Genomic DNA, 20,079 nt, shown 5'->3' with positions numbered 1-20,079 from the left:
GAAGAGAGCACAGTTGGCGGCTTCAGTTCGCCATCAGTAAAAACTGTCTAACAGCAAAGTAATGCAGGAAAAATGTTCTAATTGTTGACCAGGTTAAATCACTGTTTGTGTTTGTCTGCAGCAGTGGGAGAAAATAAGTTTTGTTGCACCCACAAAGCAACTGACATGGATATTTTATGATTGGATTGTGGAATTAATTGTGTAATTGTCGTAATAAAACTCTGAGCACAATCACACCCAATTCAAACCTGACACTAGAAAGTGTACAAAAACAGATGACAATATTTTGAATAATCAGATTTCTAATACTTTTTATATGCTACTATTATGTACATAAGACCCTATATTGCATGGTTAGAAGACTGTAGTGGATTTGAGTTCACAGAGGCTGCTCACCTCTTCTCCTCCTGAGGTGTCCACGGTGGTACGTCCAGCTGATCTGACTGCATGTTGCATGGATCCTCTCTGGGTCCGCCGCACTTTAATCCAAACGGCACGCTTCATTTTCCAGTGTCTTCAAGAGTATTTTTGTCATACGTGATGCATGTTTCAGGAGAGAGAAAAAAGGAGAAAAGAAGCAGTTTGAAGGGGCTACCGGCTGCTGCACCATACATAGTACAATATACACATGACTGTTCAGATCTGACACATCTTCCAATGACCAGCTCTTTGTGAGAGAGACACTGTGTAGAAGAGTTGCCATAATTATTTGTTCACATGGTGAATGACTTGGCTTTGCGAGTGTCACTTTGTTCTCAGTCATTGTTGGCTGTGTGAAAGGCTCTGAGTGTATCTATGCAGTCGTCCTCAAACTTTTGATCAGATGAGTTAATATAACCGGTTACATGGCACGTAAGAGGCACCGTTTGTGTGCATTACTTCAGAGTTTAGCAATGGATGTAATAGTTCTTTGAATGTTGTTTTTGAAGCATTTAATTTTGCAGTCCCTCAAATAAAGGTTGCATAAATCTAGGAGACTTCATGTTGCAGCAGTAATGTATTATATTTAGACTGGGCAGAACTACAACAACGTCCGCAGGGAAACAAACATACGATCTGCTGCTGATGGTAAAGTTTCCTGGACTGATATGTTTGCTGTCAGCACACGTGCTGAATTTCCATGAAGCGACTTGTTGCATGTGTTGCCTGCAGGCACAGGGGCAGGCTAACAGCTGCAGGGGGAATTCAAGATGTGTTTGCATTACTTTGTACCTAAATCCCAGTAGTAACCTACTCCCACTACTTAGCGCTACCTTAAGATTTGTGGAAATGTGTTTGAATGTACAGTATGTGCTCATTTATTCACTCGGTCCCTCTTGGGCTGGGCAGCAGAGATGAACAGAAGAGGACAAGAATAACAAAGAGACAGAGCCTTGGCAGAGACAGAGAGGCTCTCGCAGCCTGTGGAGAGCATCATGCACTCAATAGGCTGAATGAAAAAGATCATTAGGGGGAAATGTGATTAGAAAAAAATGAGTAGAAGTTTGGAGAACAAGGGAAGGAAGCCAGTACAGAGAGGTATGGAGTAGTCGGGGCTATTAGGACGGAAAAATGTAAAAAGAAGAAAAGCCAGCGAAGAGAGAAAGAGAGAGGGATGAACAGATGGAGTGGGCTGGGACTATTTTGGTGCACGATGGGATTATCAGCATGTGGTTACAGTATGTTACAGCTGACACGGTATATATACCTCTGACTCACTGACTGACTGAATGACTGTTTGGACGGTGTGTCCATTCATAAGAAGACAAGAGGCTGCCAGAGGCCAGCAGCCCTTAACCAAAGTGTTTTAACTGACGCAGCCGAGCATCCGTGTGCATGATGTGTCAGGACGGGATAAGCCTCGAGAGGAATGTACATTTTTAACATCTTTTTTGAGAATGTAATGGACTAGGACAAGTGCATTTTAGTAGCTATGTATTTATTTTTAAAAGTAGCAGAGGTCAGTCAGCAATACAGCTGAAAAACCTGTCATGATAAGTTTCATATCGGTCGATATCGATAGTTATTGATCATGTAAGTCATATTCTTGGTCTTGATTGGGGAGGTATTCCTCCACATTTTACACACAACGCTGTTCTGATAGTCGTCCATCAGGGGTGTAACAGATTGTCGTTGGTCTGGGGGTCCAGACAGATCCAGTTGTAGCTGCTTGAGGTGGAGATACTTTTACTACATTATGTACAATTAAGCCTTGTTTCCACTCTAAGTACCCAGAACTTTTAGTCCCAGGAACAACTTTTCAAAGTCCACAGAGCTGCAAAGAAAGGAAATTAGTTTGCTGTTTTTTTACATGTCATTTTTCACGTGATTATAAAACAATGATGGCGGGTTGTTGATCCATCTGTCGTATTCTTTCTTCTGTAACGCCACGGTCTGCCAAAGCACAATGAATAAAAAACAAACTGGTTTGCAGCCGCAGAAAGTACTACTCCCTGAGCAGGGGGATGAAATAATGTTTCTGGAACTTAATTTAGATCCTGATATCTGGGCTCCTCCAAAGGTTCCTAGTCCCTGGGTTAAGTTCCTGAGGTGGAAACATGGCTTTTAACTAGTTAAATTCAGTGGTTCTCAGCCTGCTGACAGAGTCCTGAATGGGTCCAGTTTTCGCAAACCTGCACCCACACCAGCCCTGATCCAGTCCCCTGACCTGACCTGTGATTCAATACACGTAGACCGTCATTCACGTGTCAGTTTTGTTGTTGGAAAAGTTATCTGTCAACTTGCACAGCACCTGTCGATGTGTTTCCTCAGCTCACTTTCCTCAGTTCCTCAGTTTCCTAGCTCGCGACTATCAAATAATACTTTCTGGCACTTTTTACAAGCAGTAAAGCCACTGACAGCGTTATTCTCACAACCTCTTATCACACCAAATTCCTCCCAAATGTCCGACTTGGCTTTCAACAATGCATTGTCCAAAATTTGCTGTTCTCCACCGGCTATTTTTGCCTTTTATTTTTATGCTGCATCAGGGACGTCCCATAATTTGGCCAGGATTTGAATTTAGGGGTCAGAGGTTGTGTCGTAGTCTTTCACAACAACAAGAAAAAACCTGGTGGCTGCTGATTAGGCTTCAAAATATTATCTGCCTTCACTAGCTGTTAAAAACACTGAGTAATGTTTTTTATTTCTGTAAAATTACATACTATACTTTTCTCTAATATTTGCTTTTTTCATCTTAGCAGTTTGGAGGGGAAATGACTCAACCACTGGTTTAATCTTAAGTGCATTGTATAGTTTATGTAAAATCTTCATCTGACTGTTGTTCAAACTGAGTAAATATATAAAGAAGCATGAAATTGAAAGACTCAAGTAAAACATGAATACTTCAAAGCATGCTTCACCTGTGAGCACACAGTGCCTGTTCTCTGCTGTCACTGACTACTAGTGTACCATTATGGCTTGGCTCTGGTGTGGACCTACCCGAGCAAGTTTCCCTGCGTCCAATTCTAGCTGTTGCTGAGGCAACAAGCAGCGCCATCGTACTGTATATAGCATCTCTTCTTCACTGAGGTTCTGGTAGAAACCAGCTCTGGGCTCACTGTCAAAAACATACAGCAGGAATATGATAAAACATCAGAGTTAATATAATAAAAAAGAAAATGTCTGTATAAGTATAAGCATGCATGTACAAGTATACACTTAGGTGCACACACAGGCTCCAGTTTTAATCCAATACACTGTTGAAAAGAGTTTCTACCTAGTGCTGGGGGTGATGTCATCAAAAGGGGACACAGGAACCGGGAAGCAGACAGCACAGGAGAGGTGTGGTTTAGTTGGGTAAGGGAAAAGCTGCAAGTAAAATGTTGAGTTTTATGGATTTTCGAATTTGACACCAATCATCTGCATGCAAAGATGTATAGCACGCAACCTCCTTGACTTCTGTTTTTTTTTTTTAATGTCAAACTGTGTTTCTCTCTCTGTCTTCTCTGCTAGTGACTATATAATCAAGGAGAAGACGGTGCTTCTGCAGAAAAAAGACAGCGAGGGCTTCGGCTTTGTGCTGAGAGGGGCCAAAGGTAGGGAATGTGGAATTAACACAAGCATCCCGCCCTGCAATCACGCTCATTAATTTAGGTAGTTCTAATCATATGTGACATGCAATGCTAATGAATTCACATGTTTTCATGATGTCTGCAGCTCAGACTCCTATCGAGGAGTTCACCCCCACCCCGGCCTTCCCTGCCCTGCAGTACCTGGAGTCAGTGGACGAGGGAGGCGTCGCCTGGAGAGCCGGTCTCAGGATGGGGGATTTCCTGATAGAAGTACTGCCATGAATTACCACTGCTTTATGATATGAAATTAACCCTTTGCTAAGTTCCGCCCTCCTTAGTAACTGTTGCTACGCCTGTCATGCTTCCCATTCTCAAGCTGCACATATGCAGTTTGAAATTGAAATTGGGAGTAATTGTCGAAGCACTTGGCGACCTACAACTGTGGATTTTGTCAACTACAATGATGATGACTCTCGTTTCATAAGTTTAGCTTATGTAAGCTAATGCTAATGCTAACCACCTTGAGTCGGCTGAGAGATCCATCTGCAGCTGACTACTTAATGTTTCCATCTGACACATTTTAAAATGAGAATCCTGTAAAATGGTCTGAAATATTAAAAGTTACTTAACATATGTGTGCATGATATAATGTTCATGCTAAAAGACTGAGCTACAGCTACATCCCTGCAAACATTAGTCGTATATGTATATGATAGATGATAGATATACAGTCATTAACGTGGGAAAAGGAAGTGCAGGAACTAGATTAGTGAAGCGGATTGCCCAAGGAAAGAGCCAGGATAAGAACTAAACTAACCTGGCTTAGACCTGAGAGAGGTGCATCATCACCGGCCCACTTTGATTCTGCACCATCCCACATCCTCCTCCTCCAACCCTTCACATAGCAAATCCTAATGCAGCTCCTGGTGGGAATAAGCCGTGAGTTCGGCAAATGCAGTGGTGTCTGACACAAGTTTGGCTGGAGGTAAAATTTACTGCAGGATGCAAGCTAGTGTTAGTTAGCTGCACATGCTAACGTTTGCAGCTTATGTTAGAGCAGATAAACATCTTGTCCTCACGTACATAGAAGCAAAGCTTGACAGACAGTTGCTGTTTGGAGGAGGGGCTTAGCAAAAGGTCAAGAAAGCACTGGCATGTTTTTTGTAGAGGTTTTTGAACCTATACAGAACTAGAGAGCCATAAAGTAATGCAGTCATCTAGTGTGTCCTCTAGTCCTCTAAATCTTCTTGGACATTAAAGCTACTACAAGAAGTTTTTAAATGGTTATGAAACAGCTTCAGTTTAACAGTGAGGCCTCAATATGACCGACATGAGCAAACAAGACCATATACATGGTTATTCTTAATGCTTTGGTTCTGTGTTTACATTTTCCAAGGCAGAGTTACAATGAGTGGTATGTTAGCCAGTTAAGAGGAAGCAAGAGGATATCTTTATTTAGATAATTTAATTTTTGGCATTACATTTTGTGGTTTCTACTGTAGAAACACTACCTCTTTTGTCCAAAATCAACAAAATATGAAAGTTCCTTGTAGTGGCTTTAATATCAGCCAAACTTTATGTCACAGTATAAGAAATAACAGTGGGTCAGCCTCAGTTTTCAGTTTCCATCTGCTTTATTGACATAAATGATGCTGAGTAAAAATGACAATAAGCCTTGTTATTAAACACACATGCACTTTGTCCCTCTCTGTCTCTGTGTCTGTCCCAGGTCAATGGTCAGAATGTGGTGAAGGTTGGTCACCGGCAGGTCGTCAACATGATCCGGCAAGGCGGCAACAGCCTCATGGTCAAGGTTGTCATGGTAACCCGCAACCCCGACATGGAGGAGGGCACGAGGAAGAAAAGTACGAGTTTTTCCACCGCACCCTGGGGCGCCACTGTAGATGAATGCTGGTGGCACAGTAACTGAATTTTGCTCTTGAGCAGCCCGACTGACCGTTGCTGCCTTTGTCTGTTCCCTCCCCTCCAGTCCCTCAGCAGAGTAAGAGGCTGAGCACTCCGGCCATCGCCCTACGATCCAAATCCATGACTTCAGAACTGGAGGAGATGGGTAAGAAACTCGCTTAGATAAACTTCTGGGGAATAAAAAGTGAAGAATTACAAAGAATGAAGAAAGAGACAAACAAGGAAAATGCTTTAAAGGGACAGTTTGCTGCAAAATCAACTCGTAGTGCTGTTTGTATCATCTAGATTGTTTTGGTTTGAGCTGCTGAGTTTTGGAGATATCTGCTGTAGAGATGTTTGCTTTGTCTTGAATATAATGGAACTCAATGAAACTTGGCTTGTGGCCAAAAAATACATTTGAATGCAGTTTGTCTTTGCAGAAATCACAACCCAGTTACTCAAGATTATCTACAGACCTTGTTGTGAGCAGTTTCATGTAGGAACTATTTTTTTTCTACCAAGCCACACCCGCCAACTTTATCACCATGCTAGCTTGCTCAATACTGATTACGCCAAGGATGCCATTAATGTTTATGTAGTCTGACTCACAAGATGTACTCTGTGGGTATAAGCCTGTCATTGGGCATCTTTAGTCCTCAGGAAGCAACAACAACCTCTGAGCTAGCAACCTACACTCTGAAAATGGCAAATTAGCATCTAGGGCGCTAAAGGTACGAACATAAACAAGCTAGCAGGTGGAACCTCGTCTTTTGTAGTGATGTGGTTGCTGCATCCAGGGCTTAGCACCACCCAAGATGATTGTGATTGGACAACATGCTTTGTTTTTACCCCAACAGTCTTTGGTTTTGTGGTTTTGCTACAGGGCAAAAAATACCCTGCCTTGTTTGCATTTCATTAAACCAATCACAACTGTCTTGTGCGGTGTAAAGTCCAGGATGCAGCGACCGTGCTGCTGCAAAATCAAAAACATTTGCACACTGGGAGGTGAGCTCTGGCATTAAAAACCTACACCACTGCAAAGGTAATAGCTGCTAGCTTGTTTAGGTTTGTACCATTAGCATTCTGGGCTCTAATTTGCTGTTTTCAGCTTGTAGGTTGCAGCTCAGAGGTTTTTCTTGTTTACTGGGGACGCTGAAAATGAAGATAGCGTTGGCTGCAGTACTGCAGCCAATGGCACGACTTATACCCGCAGTATTTTTTTTGAGAAGAGTTGGTGGATTTAAAGGTTTAGACGCAGGCAGGGTCATGATTCACATGTACCACAGACCACCGCACTATCTAGTTCCACTGTATTCATCTCCAAAACTCTGCAACTCACACCAAAACAGTCTAGATGCATAAATACCACCACAGGCCAGAAGAAAAAAACGTGTTTTTGATTTTAAGGTTTACTGTTCCTTTAAAGCTGAAGAGGAGCAGAAAAAGAAATACTGGAAGAAATAGATTGAGGTGATGGGGAATGATAGAAACAGTGTGAAACCAGAGTGTTGGGGGCTGCTAAAGATGCTCAAAGTGTGAAGGGGAGTTGAGCTAGGGCTAAATTTAGACAGTAAGAAAGTAGAGAGGGAGATAGCGTAGTTACTCAGTGACAGAAAGTGGAGGGAAAGAAAAAAGAAGATTGGCTACCGCCGTGGATGACGGTCTCAATGCATTTCACTGTTCTTTCAGAGGTTCCACACTGTCACTTCCAGCACCCCCACTACAGGTAACCCCACCCAGAAAAAGTGTCGCCATCCACCCTGTGATCCCTCTCTCACTTGCCCTCCTCTCTTGCCTCTTACCCCCCTGCACCCCCCACTGCTCCCTGGCCCGCCCACAGCTTTAACCCCACCGCCCACAGAGCAGTCTACCAGCCCCTCTGCTCTACACACGCACACACACAGACACTCAGCAAGTATTTGTTGCCAAGGTAACACTGCAGGGGAATGGGCGTCACCTGAGAAGAGTTTTCCGGGTGCCACAAACATCATTGTAAAGTGTCTGGTCTTCATGTGTTAGTGAGCAAGTTGAAAAATATTCCGTTTTATTTGATGATATCTTATCCTTTTGGAAACGTCTTTGATTCATTTGGAAGAAATCACACCCAGGATAAAATTATTGAGATGAGTAATTTTTGAGAAAAAAAAAAACAACAACTTTGTTCCAGGTCTGTTGCTATGGTAACAGCATTATGTGTGGCTATGCTTATGCCATCTCTATTTGAGGCAAAATAGTGGGAGGAGAGTGCATGGTGAGGGTCAACGCCCCCATTTGCAGATCAGAACGTTGGCCGGTGTTTTATTGGCGATTGGGTCCTATCTGCTAAACATTTATGGTGTTTGCTGTGGCTGCCGTCTGGTTCTGAGCATGCCCAGTGAGCGACTGATGATGTATGAAAGCTGATGACATGTGGAGCTGCTGGAGGAGAGGGGGATCTGCAGGGCTTCATCAGCTGGTCTCATTACTTTCTCTTTTGACTTAAAGGGATAGTTTGGATTGTTTGCAGTGGGGTTGTATGATGCACATATTGATTGTCAGTGTTTTACACATTAACAAACGTCATGTCGACACACCCCGGAGTGGAGAGGAGGAGTACCAGTATGGAAGCTAAGCAATGCACTGCTGTGGTAAGTCAGTGCCTAAGGGTCCACCGGAAAAAAAATCAATCAGTTTAGTGTAGGCTGTACTTACACTATATTTTCACCACTTTACCTTACTGTCAAACAGCCTTTTCCAGCGGGAGACTCCTGTTACTTAAGTCACATATTGCTCTCTCCAAACCAACCAAACTCCATAGGCAAAATCAATAATTTTACCTTGCAGAACACAAGAGTTGCTGGTCTACCGCTACCTCGATCTTTTAATTTGTTTGTGTTATTGTGTGACTTTAGTATTTTAACAGGATAGTTCGGATTCACAAATGTCACACAATTACACAAGCAAACTAACAGATTGAGGCAGCAGTAGACCAAAACTCCTGTGTTCTGCGAGGTAAAATGATCGATTTTGCCTATGGAGTTTGGTTGATTTGGAGAGAGCGATATTTGGCTAATTTAATGGCAGTTTCCCGTCAGAAAAGACAATCTGACGGCAAGGTAAAGCAGTGAAAATATTCTTGACTTATATAGTGTACAAAATACCTTCTAATGCTGACCCTGTCTACAGCTGTATATTGCTTAGCTTCCATGCTGGTGCTCCTCTCTGCCTCTCTAAACTGGAGGTGCGTGGACTGCATTTACTGTAGCTATAACACTGACTATGGATAAGTACGTCTTACAAGAAATAATCCGAACTATCCCTTTAAACTTGTCCAAACTGGTAAACAGCAGCAACTATAATGAGTCCTGCCCTGCTGGTTTAAGTCCAGATGTGACTTGAGTTTATTTCCTGAGTGTAGAAATCAGCCCCTTGCTTTATTCCTCTCCCGTGTCCTCCCCTCACCTGCCTTATCTCTGTGGCGTGACCTCACCTCACTGGCACAAAGCATGAGCACCCAGTCTGAAACACAGGTTCCAGTTTCCTGATCCCCCAACCCACCTCCCTACCTCCACTAGCTGCCACTATACACACTATTATCTTACCACAACACTGTATGTATGCCATGATGCATTAACCCAATATACAGAGTTTCACTCCAACAAACTTAAAGATGCCACAGTTGATACACATCAAACAAATGCCACCTTCACTTTGAGACACTGATGAACAAATTAACCAATTTGACATTTTGCAAAACTGTCTATATTGTTGATTATTTATATAAGGCTGTGGTGGTATGGATTTTTTCTGACTGTGGTGACAAAGAAACATATTCCTGTGGGACCACGGCTACCTTAATAATTACCTTTTTATTGAACTAAATGGAAGTGTACCATCATATGCATAGTGTAGTAGTGTGTAATGAGTGTGTGCAGCATGCGAGTGAGGGAGGGTGAGTGGCAGGCTGAGTGACAGTGACGCCCACAGCGGAGCTGAAAATTGTCAGTCTGGCAGTAAATGTACAGTTCATGTAAAAGCTGCAGCTTCTCAAGACTGAGAAATGTTTCGTGTTATTTTCCAACTGCTAGATAAGTGAAAGAGGTTAGCCCTGAAATAAGTTGAGCAGGAAAGGCTAATGTTAAGCTAATGCTGACATTAAGCTAAGCTAATGCTAATGCTAACGCAAGCATTGTACCTTTACAATCACCGCTCCGGTGATGGTGATGTGGTAAAATAAATCCATAATGATAAATCCAACACATGAATGTCTTCTGTAGTTGTTGTTGTTAGCATATGTCAGCTGCCCATTTGCAGTCTCAAGATGCTTTGGGTTAAGTCTGTTGACCAATCACAGGCTGTGTTTCTGACTCGTGTGCGACAGTGCTGATCCATAATTGCATTAATAGATCTAAGCGCTGATTTCAAAATAAAATTTGCGATGATAACAGTAATGTGCTGAACTCCGCGGTGCCCAATATACATCTGAAAAAGTTCTAAATCAGCCAGGATATTAGGTTTTTGCTGATGTATTGATGTACAGTATATGTCAGTCAATAAGTCACAAAAAATTTAAATGCCAAACTAGGTTTGACATAATTAATAGAGACAGCATCACCAATATGTGGTTTGCCCACCAGAGAAGATCATTTTTGAATTGCTAAATGTCCCACTCAGTATTAGCCTGGGAACCAGACGAATCTGTAAGCTCGTGTTTCGTTTGCTCTGGAAGATTCGTCTGTCCCTCCCTCCTGGTCCCTTCTGACGGGACCAGCTACACTACATCCCACATTTTGCTCCGATCAGTTGTGGGTCTATCCGTTTGCTTCCATGATAACGCCTAAAGGCCCGGTCACACATACATGGATGTGGGGGAGCGGCTGCAAATTTGAGTCCTCCTTCACATCAAGTTCAACTTTTGTGAACTTCTGTGTGTGTGTGAGACCGAGCCTCAATGCTAAGGCACATTTGTGAATTAGTCAGGTGATGGTAGGTCACAATATTTGTTTTAAAAATCTTATGTGCCTAAAAATTATTATCAGCTGCTATACTGCTAGCCAATTCTTTTAAGTCCTAAATATCACTATCAGCCTCAAAAATCTCACTGTCTGTAGGGCTACATATGGTACTTTAGGCTAGACTTTAATGAAAGGGTCAGTTTGATCCAAAATAAAGTGCATGTATCAGTAAATATCCCATGTTCCTTGAGCTGTGAGTGCTTAATTTGCAGTCATAACTTAGATCCTCTTTGGCCTCCGTCTGGATCAAGGTGAGAGGAGCACAATGTGTGATGCAACCATGTCAGGCTCTGCCATATGCTTATTCTAATGCATTAGAATTCATTTAGCTGTGACGCCTATTAAACTATCTCACCTCTGTGATTGGTGCAGTGTCCCAGTTCACCTAGAAGTCATGCTGCAAGATAACAAGGACATTAAAATGGAAATGATCCTGCAGTGCACTTTACGTCCACAAACTGTTGTGCTCCCGACACTTCATTTCAAGTGTCGTTTGAATATGTTTGGACATGTGTTTCGGCAAAACTGTGGCTTACTTTTTTGAAAGGCGTTTGTGCGGCGCAGTTGTAAATAAGAGATGAAACGAGCACAAGTTCAAAACTCTTTCATGCCTGGTTTAACCATTGGACATTAAAATTTAATTTCTGTTTGATTAAGCTCAATAAACCACACATTATGAAATATAACAGCTTGAGTATAAGTGCGGCAGATAACCTCCATTCAGTCCACACACACGAGCTCACTCACACCAGTGGATGCAAACACCAAAGGGTCATCTTTTATTCCTCCTCTGTGCTCCCTACTGGACTTGCCCCTTTACTGTTCACTGCTTTAACCACTAACTCTGTCTTTTCTTTGTCTCCTTTTGTCCTCACTTCACCGCTGGCGGGATCTTAACCATTTAACAGTGGAGCGAGGTGGGACTCAGCTTCAGACTAATTCCACATTTGTGTGTGTGTGTGTGTGTGTGTTTTTTGAGTGTGTTAGAGAGAGTAACAGCAAGCAGTGTGCTGTATGTGTGTGCAGAATATTTACTGTAACATAAGCGTGCAAACTTCAGCTGTCTTAAAGCGTGGGTGTGATGTACATTCTTTTACATCGAAGATCGAAAAGCCTGGCGAGGTGACTCAGTTTGTCAGGCTCTGGGGAATATGATTAGTATTCACTGTAACAACGCTATCGCACTTTCACTCCTGCCAAAACTTAAGTCTCCTTTTGTCCTCCTTCCAGCTGCTACCCCTTGGAAAAAAAAATCAGGTATGCTCTGGTACACTCTCGCTTAAGGCTTTGTATTTATGTCTGTCCAAAATGACTTGGCACTCGCCGCTCAGCCAATTATTGGGCTTATTTTGAGTTTCTTCTCTTTTAGAATTCGAATCCTCCCAAGTTGCAGAGAAGAAGAGGACAGTCTATCAGATGGCTTTGAGTAAGAGAGCTCATGTTTGTCAGTGGATGTTTCCTGAATCTCTTCCCCTCTCTCTCACCCACCTCCATCAAGTGTGTCCCTTTCCACACACTGTTTCCCTCATTTTGTTGCTGTCCATTTTTCTGTTTCATTGCTGTATGTCTCTTTCTCCTCCTCTCTGTCTGTCTCTCCTTCTGTCTCCTTCTCTCCCTTTTTTTCTCTCAGATAAACTAGATGAAATTCTTGCAGCAGCTCAGCAGACAATCAGCACCAATGAGGCACCGGGGACACGGGGACAGGGGCCAAAAAGGGACAGGGGGCGAAGTTTCTATGGAAATGAGGTGGGTGTTGTGAAACACGCCACAGTATACTTAACTGTGTTCTCGTCTTGACTGGGTCAACAGGTTGAGAAGAGTGCCTGTCTACTATGAAACTGTCCCTTTGCTAAGCCCCGCCCTCCTTAGTTACTGTTGCTATGCCTGTCAAGCTTTTTATTCTTGCCCTGCAGTTTACAGTGAGCACGGTGGCAAATTTAACATCAAAATTCACAGTAATTTTTGAAACTTCCTGTCTCCACACAAGCAGCTTCTCATTTCTAGCTGATGACCGCAGAGTCTGTTGGTTAAAATGACGACTCTCACGAGCAGGTTTCATAAGTGTAGCTGGCCATTTTGAAAAACAAGAACCCTGAAAAGCAGTCTGAAATGTGTTGGGTTACTTAATAGCAATGTACATAATATAGGCTAATATTAATGCTAAAAGAAGAAGATCTCAACTAAAGACTATAAGTCAGCAAAACTTTTTAATGTTTATTTTAAAACATAAGAATGTGAATTGGGCTCAAAACTCAAATCTATTGCAGTATGCTGCCCTGACATTTTAACTCATCTCAGCTATTTTATTTTCTCCAACTGTAAAGATATGTAGCCTATACACCAAATTTTGTGTCAACTAAAATGTGGTGTTACCTCTCATGTCTGTGGCTTGGTGCCTTTTCCTCTTTTGCCAGTGGCCCGTCTCGTTGTGTTGCCATCAGCTATGGATGACGGCTACTCCTGTGGAGCGGAACATGTAGTCCAAAGATTTATAACATGTAACATGTTTAATTTGTATATGGGTGCTGTATATGATATGCAAAATAAACCCGTCATGCCTCGTGTCAGGGTCTTGCACCACGCTGTTGGCGTTTATTTTGCAATAATGACGTCTTCGCTGCACATCATCCTTTACTTAGCATATTATTTTAGCTCACCTGTACTGTACACTAGAGTCTCACGGTTCTCTCCGCTGTCTTTCACGTGTCCTTTTTTTGCCCTTTCAGCAGAATTACGGGGATCAGTCCGGGATGGGGATGATGTCATCGGGGTTGGGCCTCGGCTATGACCGTGGCCAGTACACCTCAGGTCATGGCCCACCGCACGGTATGCTGCGGCAGAAATCCATCGGTGAGGCTGTCTGTTTTTTCTGTCTGCCCCTCCATTCGCCTGTCTGTCCGTCCTCTGGACCAGTAGAGGTCTACACTGTGCTGACCTGTCTGTCTGTGGCCAACAATGTCTCGTCTGCGGCCCAAAATGTGCACACTTTGTATCTGTATCTGTAGCTGGTCGTATGTTATACACTCACCTGTTCAAGTTACTATACTTGTATCGTAAAAATAAGATGTCTGCTTGTCTTATACTCACTCTACTACTATTTGTTATATCCTGTAGTGCCACTAATCTCCTTGTGTTATTCTGATGGCTTATTTTCTGCTTTGTTGCTTACTAAGGCTTTGCTAACTCTCCCCTTGAATCAGTAATGTGCTCTTTGGTGACCAACAAAAAATGCTGCTGTATGGTGCTGCTTAGTTGTTTGTGGAATATACTTTATAGCACTAACTGACTTCCCTACTAACAGACATAAGAACTGAGGACAGACTCTGACAGGTAGACGGGCAGGCAGATTTGGACAGACACTCTCAGTAATTACCCCCAGCTTTCCTTTTTTTCCTTCTTTTTTTCTTCTCTCTGCTCTTATTTGCCTCCAAACTTTTCTCCTTTTCTTGTCCACCAGCCTCTCTCAGGCCTTGTCCACATGTAAACGGGTATTTTACCAAAACAATCTCTCAATTCAGCTCCGTTCCAGAAAAAATCTCCATATTAACATGCCTGAAAATGCATATTGCAGATTCACCTACATTGGACATGTGCATGCTGGTAAATAAGAGTAATGATGGTTTACCAATTTTAGAAGTGGGTCCCCAGTAGAAAAGTTTGAGAAACACTGCATTAGACAACTCAAATACTTCACAGTATCATCACTCCAAACTTGTGCTTATAGTACTGTACTCTTTTAGATAAGCTGCTCATTAAACCACATTTGAATTTTTTGTTTTACAGCAGAATCACCTTTTTTGTTTATTGTATTAAGTTATTACTAAACTGAAACTGAATAATTTAGTTTGTGAGACTGATGCAAAATGCCACATGCCATCATGCTTTGATCAAAACAAAAGCATTGCTGAAAACGTCGTCCATGAAACAGCACTTTAAGTCGCACCAATCTTCTCACCATTCCTTGTCTTCCCTCAAAATAACCCCTCATGTGAACAAATGGGGAGCAAACTGTAGAGATAATAATGCACAAAGATGTCAAACAAAAGAGACAGGAGTTTTAAAATATCTTCACTTTAGCAGGCATTTTCAAAAAGCTCAGTTTTTAGTGACCTGACACACTGTTTGTGTTTGCAATATCTGTTTTTATTGAGAGAATTTCATAAATCATTTGTCATTTCAGGCCTTTTTACAGCATGAATCATTTTTTGTATATCATTAACTACAAAGAAAGACAAGTGCATGACAAAGAAGAACATTCAAAATCGAGTTATAACTATATAAAAGAATCCAAACCAGACACACCATTTGTGTTTGGACAAAAGCCCCAAATGCATAGAAAAAACTACGTTTTTAAAAATACCCATGCAAGTGTGGACAGGGCCTTACTCTAACTCTCCACCATCTGTAAACCTCTATTTTCATCCAAATTTGTTTTTTCTTTGTGTGTGAATGCTGTACTGCAGGGGTGCCTGAGGAGGAGAAGCAGTTCCTGCATCCTCCAGCCATGAAGTTCGCTCGTAGTCTGTCGGTGCCCGGCCCAGATGACATCCCCCCTCCTCCCACCACAGCTCCGCCAGACCCTCCATTCTCCTCTGCTCCGCCACTTGGTTGGAGAGCCAAGTCATCCCAGCAGCCCTCTGTCTCCGTGTCCCAGGCAACATCCACCTCTGCGCACTACCAGCCCTACTCCCAGGCAGTGCACTTCACCCATGGGGGCAGGGAGAGGGCGGGCGGACCCAGCACTAGCACCAGTGGTGGAGCGGTGGACCACACAACCTCATACGCACACGCATCTGCCCACACAGCTCAAAGCAGGACTGCTTCGCGGAAGGTTGCCTATACTGGGGAGCCTGTTGGAGCTGGTGGAGGGGCCAAGGCAGCAGGTCTTAGGAGAGGCTACAGCACTGCCGTCCCCCCATCCAGCATTGCCACTGTAATGCCCCAGCAACAACAGACTACCCAGAGTCAACCCCAGCGAGCAGACCGCGGTGCAGCTGGGGCTGGAGCAGGAGGTCCTAAAGGAGGGGCCCGGAGAGGTAAGGGCCCCCTGGTGAAGCAATCGAAGGTAGAGGACTTGCGCATGGGCCAGGGTACTCTGGGGGGCAAAGGCTCAGTGGAGAAAAGCTCTATTCCCATCCCAACCATTATTGTCAAGGCCCCTTCGACCAGCAGCAGCGGCCGCAGCAGCCAGGGCAGCAGTGTGGAGGCAGACGCTCCTGCATCAGGGGAGACAGATGAAGCCAAAACACCCCACGGCCCTCCTCCCTCCACTCCTGCTCCACAGCCCCCTGCCCCACCTTCCATCCCAGCACCGCCGCCTCCTACCTTGCCTTCTATGCGGGCCCAGGATAACCTGGACTTTACCAGCCAGTTCGGGGCTGCCATTGTTGGCGCAGCTCGCCGAGACAGGGAGCGGTTTCATGAAGCCCGCAGAAAGAGCGCCTCCTTGTTCATGTCTGCTGAGGAGGACGTGAGTCTTGGAGGAGTGAGTGATGGAATAGCAGGAGTAACACGGACTCAGGTGTCACAGCAACAGCTCAGCACACAGGCTGAAAGTTCATCAACACGGCTGCGTCCGTCCAAGTCTATTGACGAGGGCATGTTCTCTGGGGACACCTTTATTCATCACACCCGCAGTATGCCTCCAGCCTTTGGCTTACCTGAGTACTCCTCACCTGCACTGGACTATCAGCCTAAGTCTGTGCCTACTGACTTGTACACAGCAGCGGGCAGGCAGCCAGCACCCTCCACCACCACCACCTTCATTCACCCTCTAACAGGAAAGGCTCTTGACCCCACATCGCCACTAGGCCTCGCCCTGGCTGCCAGAGAGCGTGCTCTGAGGGATGACAGCAGGTTAAGGAGGGGAACGGAGCACCACTTCACCCGCCAGATGTCGAGCGTGGTGTTTCCTTCGTCTACTGCCACCTCTCAGCCAGTGTCGTCCGCCGCCCAGTCCTCCAGCTCCTCCTACCTGGTCACCTCATCATCTCTGGCTGCCACCACACCGACTGTCGGCCGTCCACCCTCACCCAGAATCCTCAGAGGAGTCGGGAGCGTGTGGAGCGAGGAAGGCAGTGGAGGAGAGAGGGAGCGGGAGGGAGGCGGAGCTCGTGAGGGGCTGAGAGTTCGCTTCTCTGAGGACAAAACGGTTCACACGCACCACTACCAATCGCAGCCATATCAGTCGACCTACAAGGAAAGGGAGCGGGAGAGGTCGCGGGAACGGGAGAGGGAGCTATCAAGAGAAAGAGAGAGGGACAAAGAGAGGGAGGGGTACATGAGGAGGGTGGAGCAGGCTGCCGCCAACGCGGCAGCAGCTGCCACAGAGAGCTCTGCTCAGCAAGTGTCACAGCCTCAGCAGCCTCGCAGGCCCTCTTTTCTCAGGATGGAAAGTCAAGCTGATGCTTATATCTTGTCCCTGACCCCTCCCTCTCCTCCACCTACCAGTACTCAGCAGACAGGGAACACTACTGGGACCACTGGGAGTGGCCTGATGGTTCTCCCTCCCCCTGCCCCCTCAGTTGATGCAGACGATGAGTTTGTGTACGCAGACCCCCTCCCGCCTCCGTTAGAGTTTGCTAACAGCTTCGACAGGGGAATGGGGAGAATATCAGGGTACTCACAACACGGGATGCTCGCCAACAGCCTGACCTCCCGTCAACAGCAGGTCCCGCCCCCTCCACCTCCTCCTCCTCCCCCGCCACCACCACCTCCTCCACCCCCCCAAAAAGAACCATTTTCAAGCGGGTTTCCCGCTCATACGCCCCTGCCCTCACCTCAGGCAGGGGACTCCACTGCCTCCAGCCTCACGTCTTACGACAGTGAGGTGGCTAACCTGACTCAGTCTGCTCCCTCCCCCTCCCAAACGTCACCCAACCCTCCACCACCTCCCTCACCCTCTACCCTGCAGCCCACCTCAATAGCAGGACCTCCACCTCCCCCGTCTGTCTCACCACCGCCTCCTCCCGGGTCCTATCATAGACCCTTCTCTATGTCCCACCCCCACCACCTTTACAACAGCTCTCACACTCCTGGGCGCTCTTCTTCCCCCACGCCTCCCCCGCACACAGTCGCTCCTCCCCCGGCCTACCGTGGTCCCCCCATGCCCTCCTCCACTGCTGCCACCTCCGCTCCACTTAGGGGCACTGCCTCACACACCACGACCGCTAGCTGTGCCGCTACAACCACCACTGCTGCCACCACCACAACGAGCACCTCCACACAGCTCTACCAGGAGCGAACACACACCACGCATATGGCATCCTCCACCACCATCATGGGCACTCGCAGGACAGGGGAGCACCACCGTCCTCCCCCTGCTACCAAGAAAGGGGAGTCCCAGGAGACAGTGGTGGACTCTGGGATTGAAGAGCTTGACAGCCGAAGCAGCAGTGACCACCACCTGGACAGCATCCTGGCTCTGAGTGGAGCCGGCGTCCGGGGAGACAGGCTGGAGAGAGGGGAGAGAGGAAGTGGAGCTGGAGGACGGATGGGAGAGGGGGGCCGGACGGAATCAGACAGGGGCGGAGATTTTCTGGAGTCTTACATGAGCTACCTGGATGGACAAACTTTTGAGATGCAGAACGCCACAGCAGCAGCCTCCACCTACCCAAAAACCAACAGGTTCAGAGAGGGAACACGCACCGGCGATCTTCACAGACAGACCAGCACCGCTCCTGCATCCTACCACTCCCACAGACGACGGGATGAACAGGAAGAGGAGGAGGCTGAGGAGGGCGTGACAGAGGATGAAAGTGGCCAGGATGGGTATGGGGTGAGGGACGTGCAGAATTTGGGACGTCCCATCTCGCCGTACTTTGACCGCCCACGCACTCCTGAGATGAAGCCTCTGTGGGGCGAGGGGCAGATGAGTGGCGATGGAGGCCAATCTGGGTCACTTTTAGAGGGGAAGAAGATTTACCCTCCTGCGTCCAGTATGAAGCCCAGCATCATAAATGAGCTGAGCAACAAACTGCAGCAGAGAGGGAAGGACAGCTGGAGCAGCCAGAGACCACTGAGCAGACACAGGTACACATCGGTGCAAACCTTGGCTTCACGTTTCTCAGTGTCACAGCATGAACCACACTTTCTGTTGTTGTTGATGCACGGCTTTGCAATTCTATTCACCTGTGTGAACGTGTCAGTGTGCCACCTGTGAGTTCTTTACCACCCACGATTGATGTTTAAGCCATCTGTGACAAACTGTGCACTGACTGTCTGTGTCTTGTGTAAGTGTTGTCTATACTGTGTAAACCTCTTTTATTTCTCTGGCTTTCTCCATGTGTTTCTCTCAGAAGCAGAAACAGGTAATAGAAACACTTCCACACACGTTTTTTTCTGTCAGGAAGAACATAAAACTTTGACAACTGCTTGAATTTATGGCCTGTTATGAAACAGTAAGGAAGGACAGGAAACATGTAGAATTTTAACTGATAGACTGATTGAGGATGCTCCGATCAATCAGACGCCAATAGTCATTGGCTGATATTTGGTCTAAATAGTTTGATTGGTGGCAGCGCTCCAAATTAAGGATGGAATTTGTTAGCTTTCTCACGCACACACACAAGGACAGGGACTTAAGATGCATTCAGGTGCACTTTGTAAACTCTGAAAACTACATCACTTTGTACAGCAAAATGCACCAACCAGGACTTCATGGTGCATTCAAGCACCCCTCATACATAAAGCTACAAAGGATGTTTAAAATGGATAACTTTCCATTTTTTTTCTTATTTTCCTTTGTGAAAACACAAAGCTCTACATCTGTCATCGATTTCTTGTTCTTTCACTACAGGATTTTTAATAATTAGATGCTAAAATCATAACAATATATATTTCAATATATTGAAAGGACGAAAAATCTTATCAGTTTGTTATCAGCAAACTCACACTCATTTTGTTTGCTTTACAATGCTGTATAGTACTATTTAGTATTTGTTTCACTATTTATTGCTCAGTTTTTGTTTATTTATTTACCTATTTATTTGTTTTGTTGTCTTATTATATTTGAACAATTGTACAACCCTACTGTACAGTGCAGAGTACAGAGTATTATGAATGTTAAAACTGGAAAGTGGCAACAAACTTTCAGTCACAAAAAAAAGAATAGTTAAATAAATATTGCTATAGACCCTGTTGGCAGATACTGCATTCAGCTTCCTGCCCCAAAAATCCTGATCGGAGCA

The 20,079-nt window shown here is 45.1% G+C and overlaps 1 protein-coding gene and 1 long non-coding RNA gene across 2 annotated transcripts in view; one reads left to right on the top strand and one right to left on the bottom strand.

Moving 5' to 3' along the window:
* The window catches only part of shank1 (SH3 and multiple ankyrin repeat domains 1), a 115,764-nt gene that overhangs the window by 91,982 nt on the left and 3,703 nt on the right, over nt 1–20,079 (top strand). The window contains exons 16-25 of the mRNA XM_084743455.1: nt 3,934–4,016; nt 4,138–4,262; nt 5,722–5,857; nt 5,983–6,063; nt 11,800–11,808; nt 12,122–12,148; nt 12,261–12,317; nt 12,522–12,637; nt 13,618–13,741; nt 15,355–18,922. Coding sequence (XP_084599581.1) covers nt 3,934–4,016; nt 4,138–4,262; nt 5,722–5,857; nt 5,983–6,063; nt 11,800–11,808; nt 12,122–12,148; nt 12,261–12,317; nt 12,522–12,637; nt 13,618–13,741; nt 15,355–18,922 — 4,326 coding nt within the window. The remainder of the gene's footprint in view (nt 1–3,933; nt 4,017–4,137; nt 4,263–5,721; nt 5,858–5,982; nt 6,064–11,799; nt 11,809–12,121; nt 12,149–12,260; nt 12,318–12,521; nt 12,638–13,617; nt 13,742–15,354; nt 18,923–20,079) is intronic.
* LOC146309019 (uncharacterized) lies at nt 5,919–13,689 on the bottom strand. The gene is made up of 3 exons (XR_014772389.1): nt 13,549–13,689; nt 13,265–13,351; nt 5,919–6,050 (listed from the first exon to the last, which is right to left on the bottom strand). It is a non-coding gene; the product is annotated as an uncharacterized LOC146309019 (long non-coding RNA).

The sequence above is a fragment of the Lutjanus erythropterus genome, chromosome 19, assembly GCF_056507025.1.
Source record: "Lutjanus erythropterus isolate fLutEry1 chromosome 19, fLutEry1.hap2, whole genome shotgun sequence".
In the NCBI taxonomy this organism is placed as follows: Eukaryota; Metazoa; Chordata; class Actinopteri; order Lutjaniformes; family Lutjanidae; genus Lutjanus; species Lutjanus erythropterus.
Note: the sequence above shows the minus strand (reverse complement) of the source record. Positions and strands in the feature narration are given on the sequence as shown.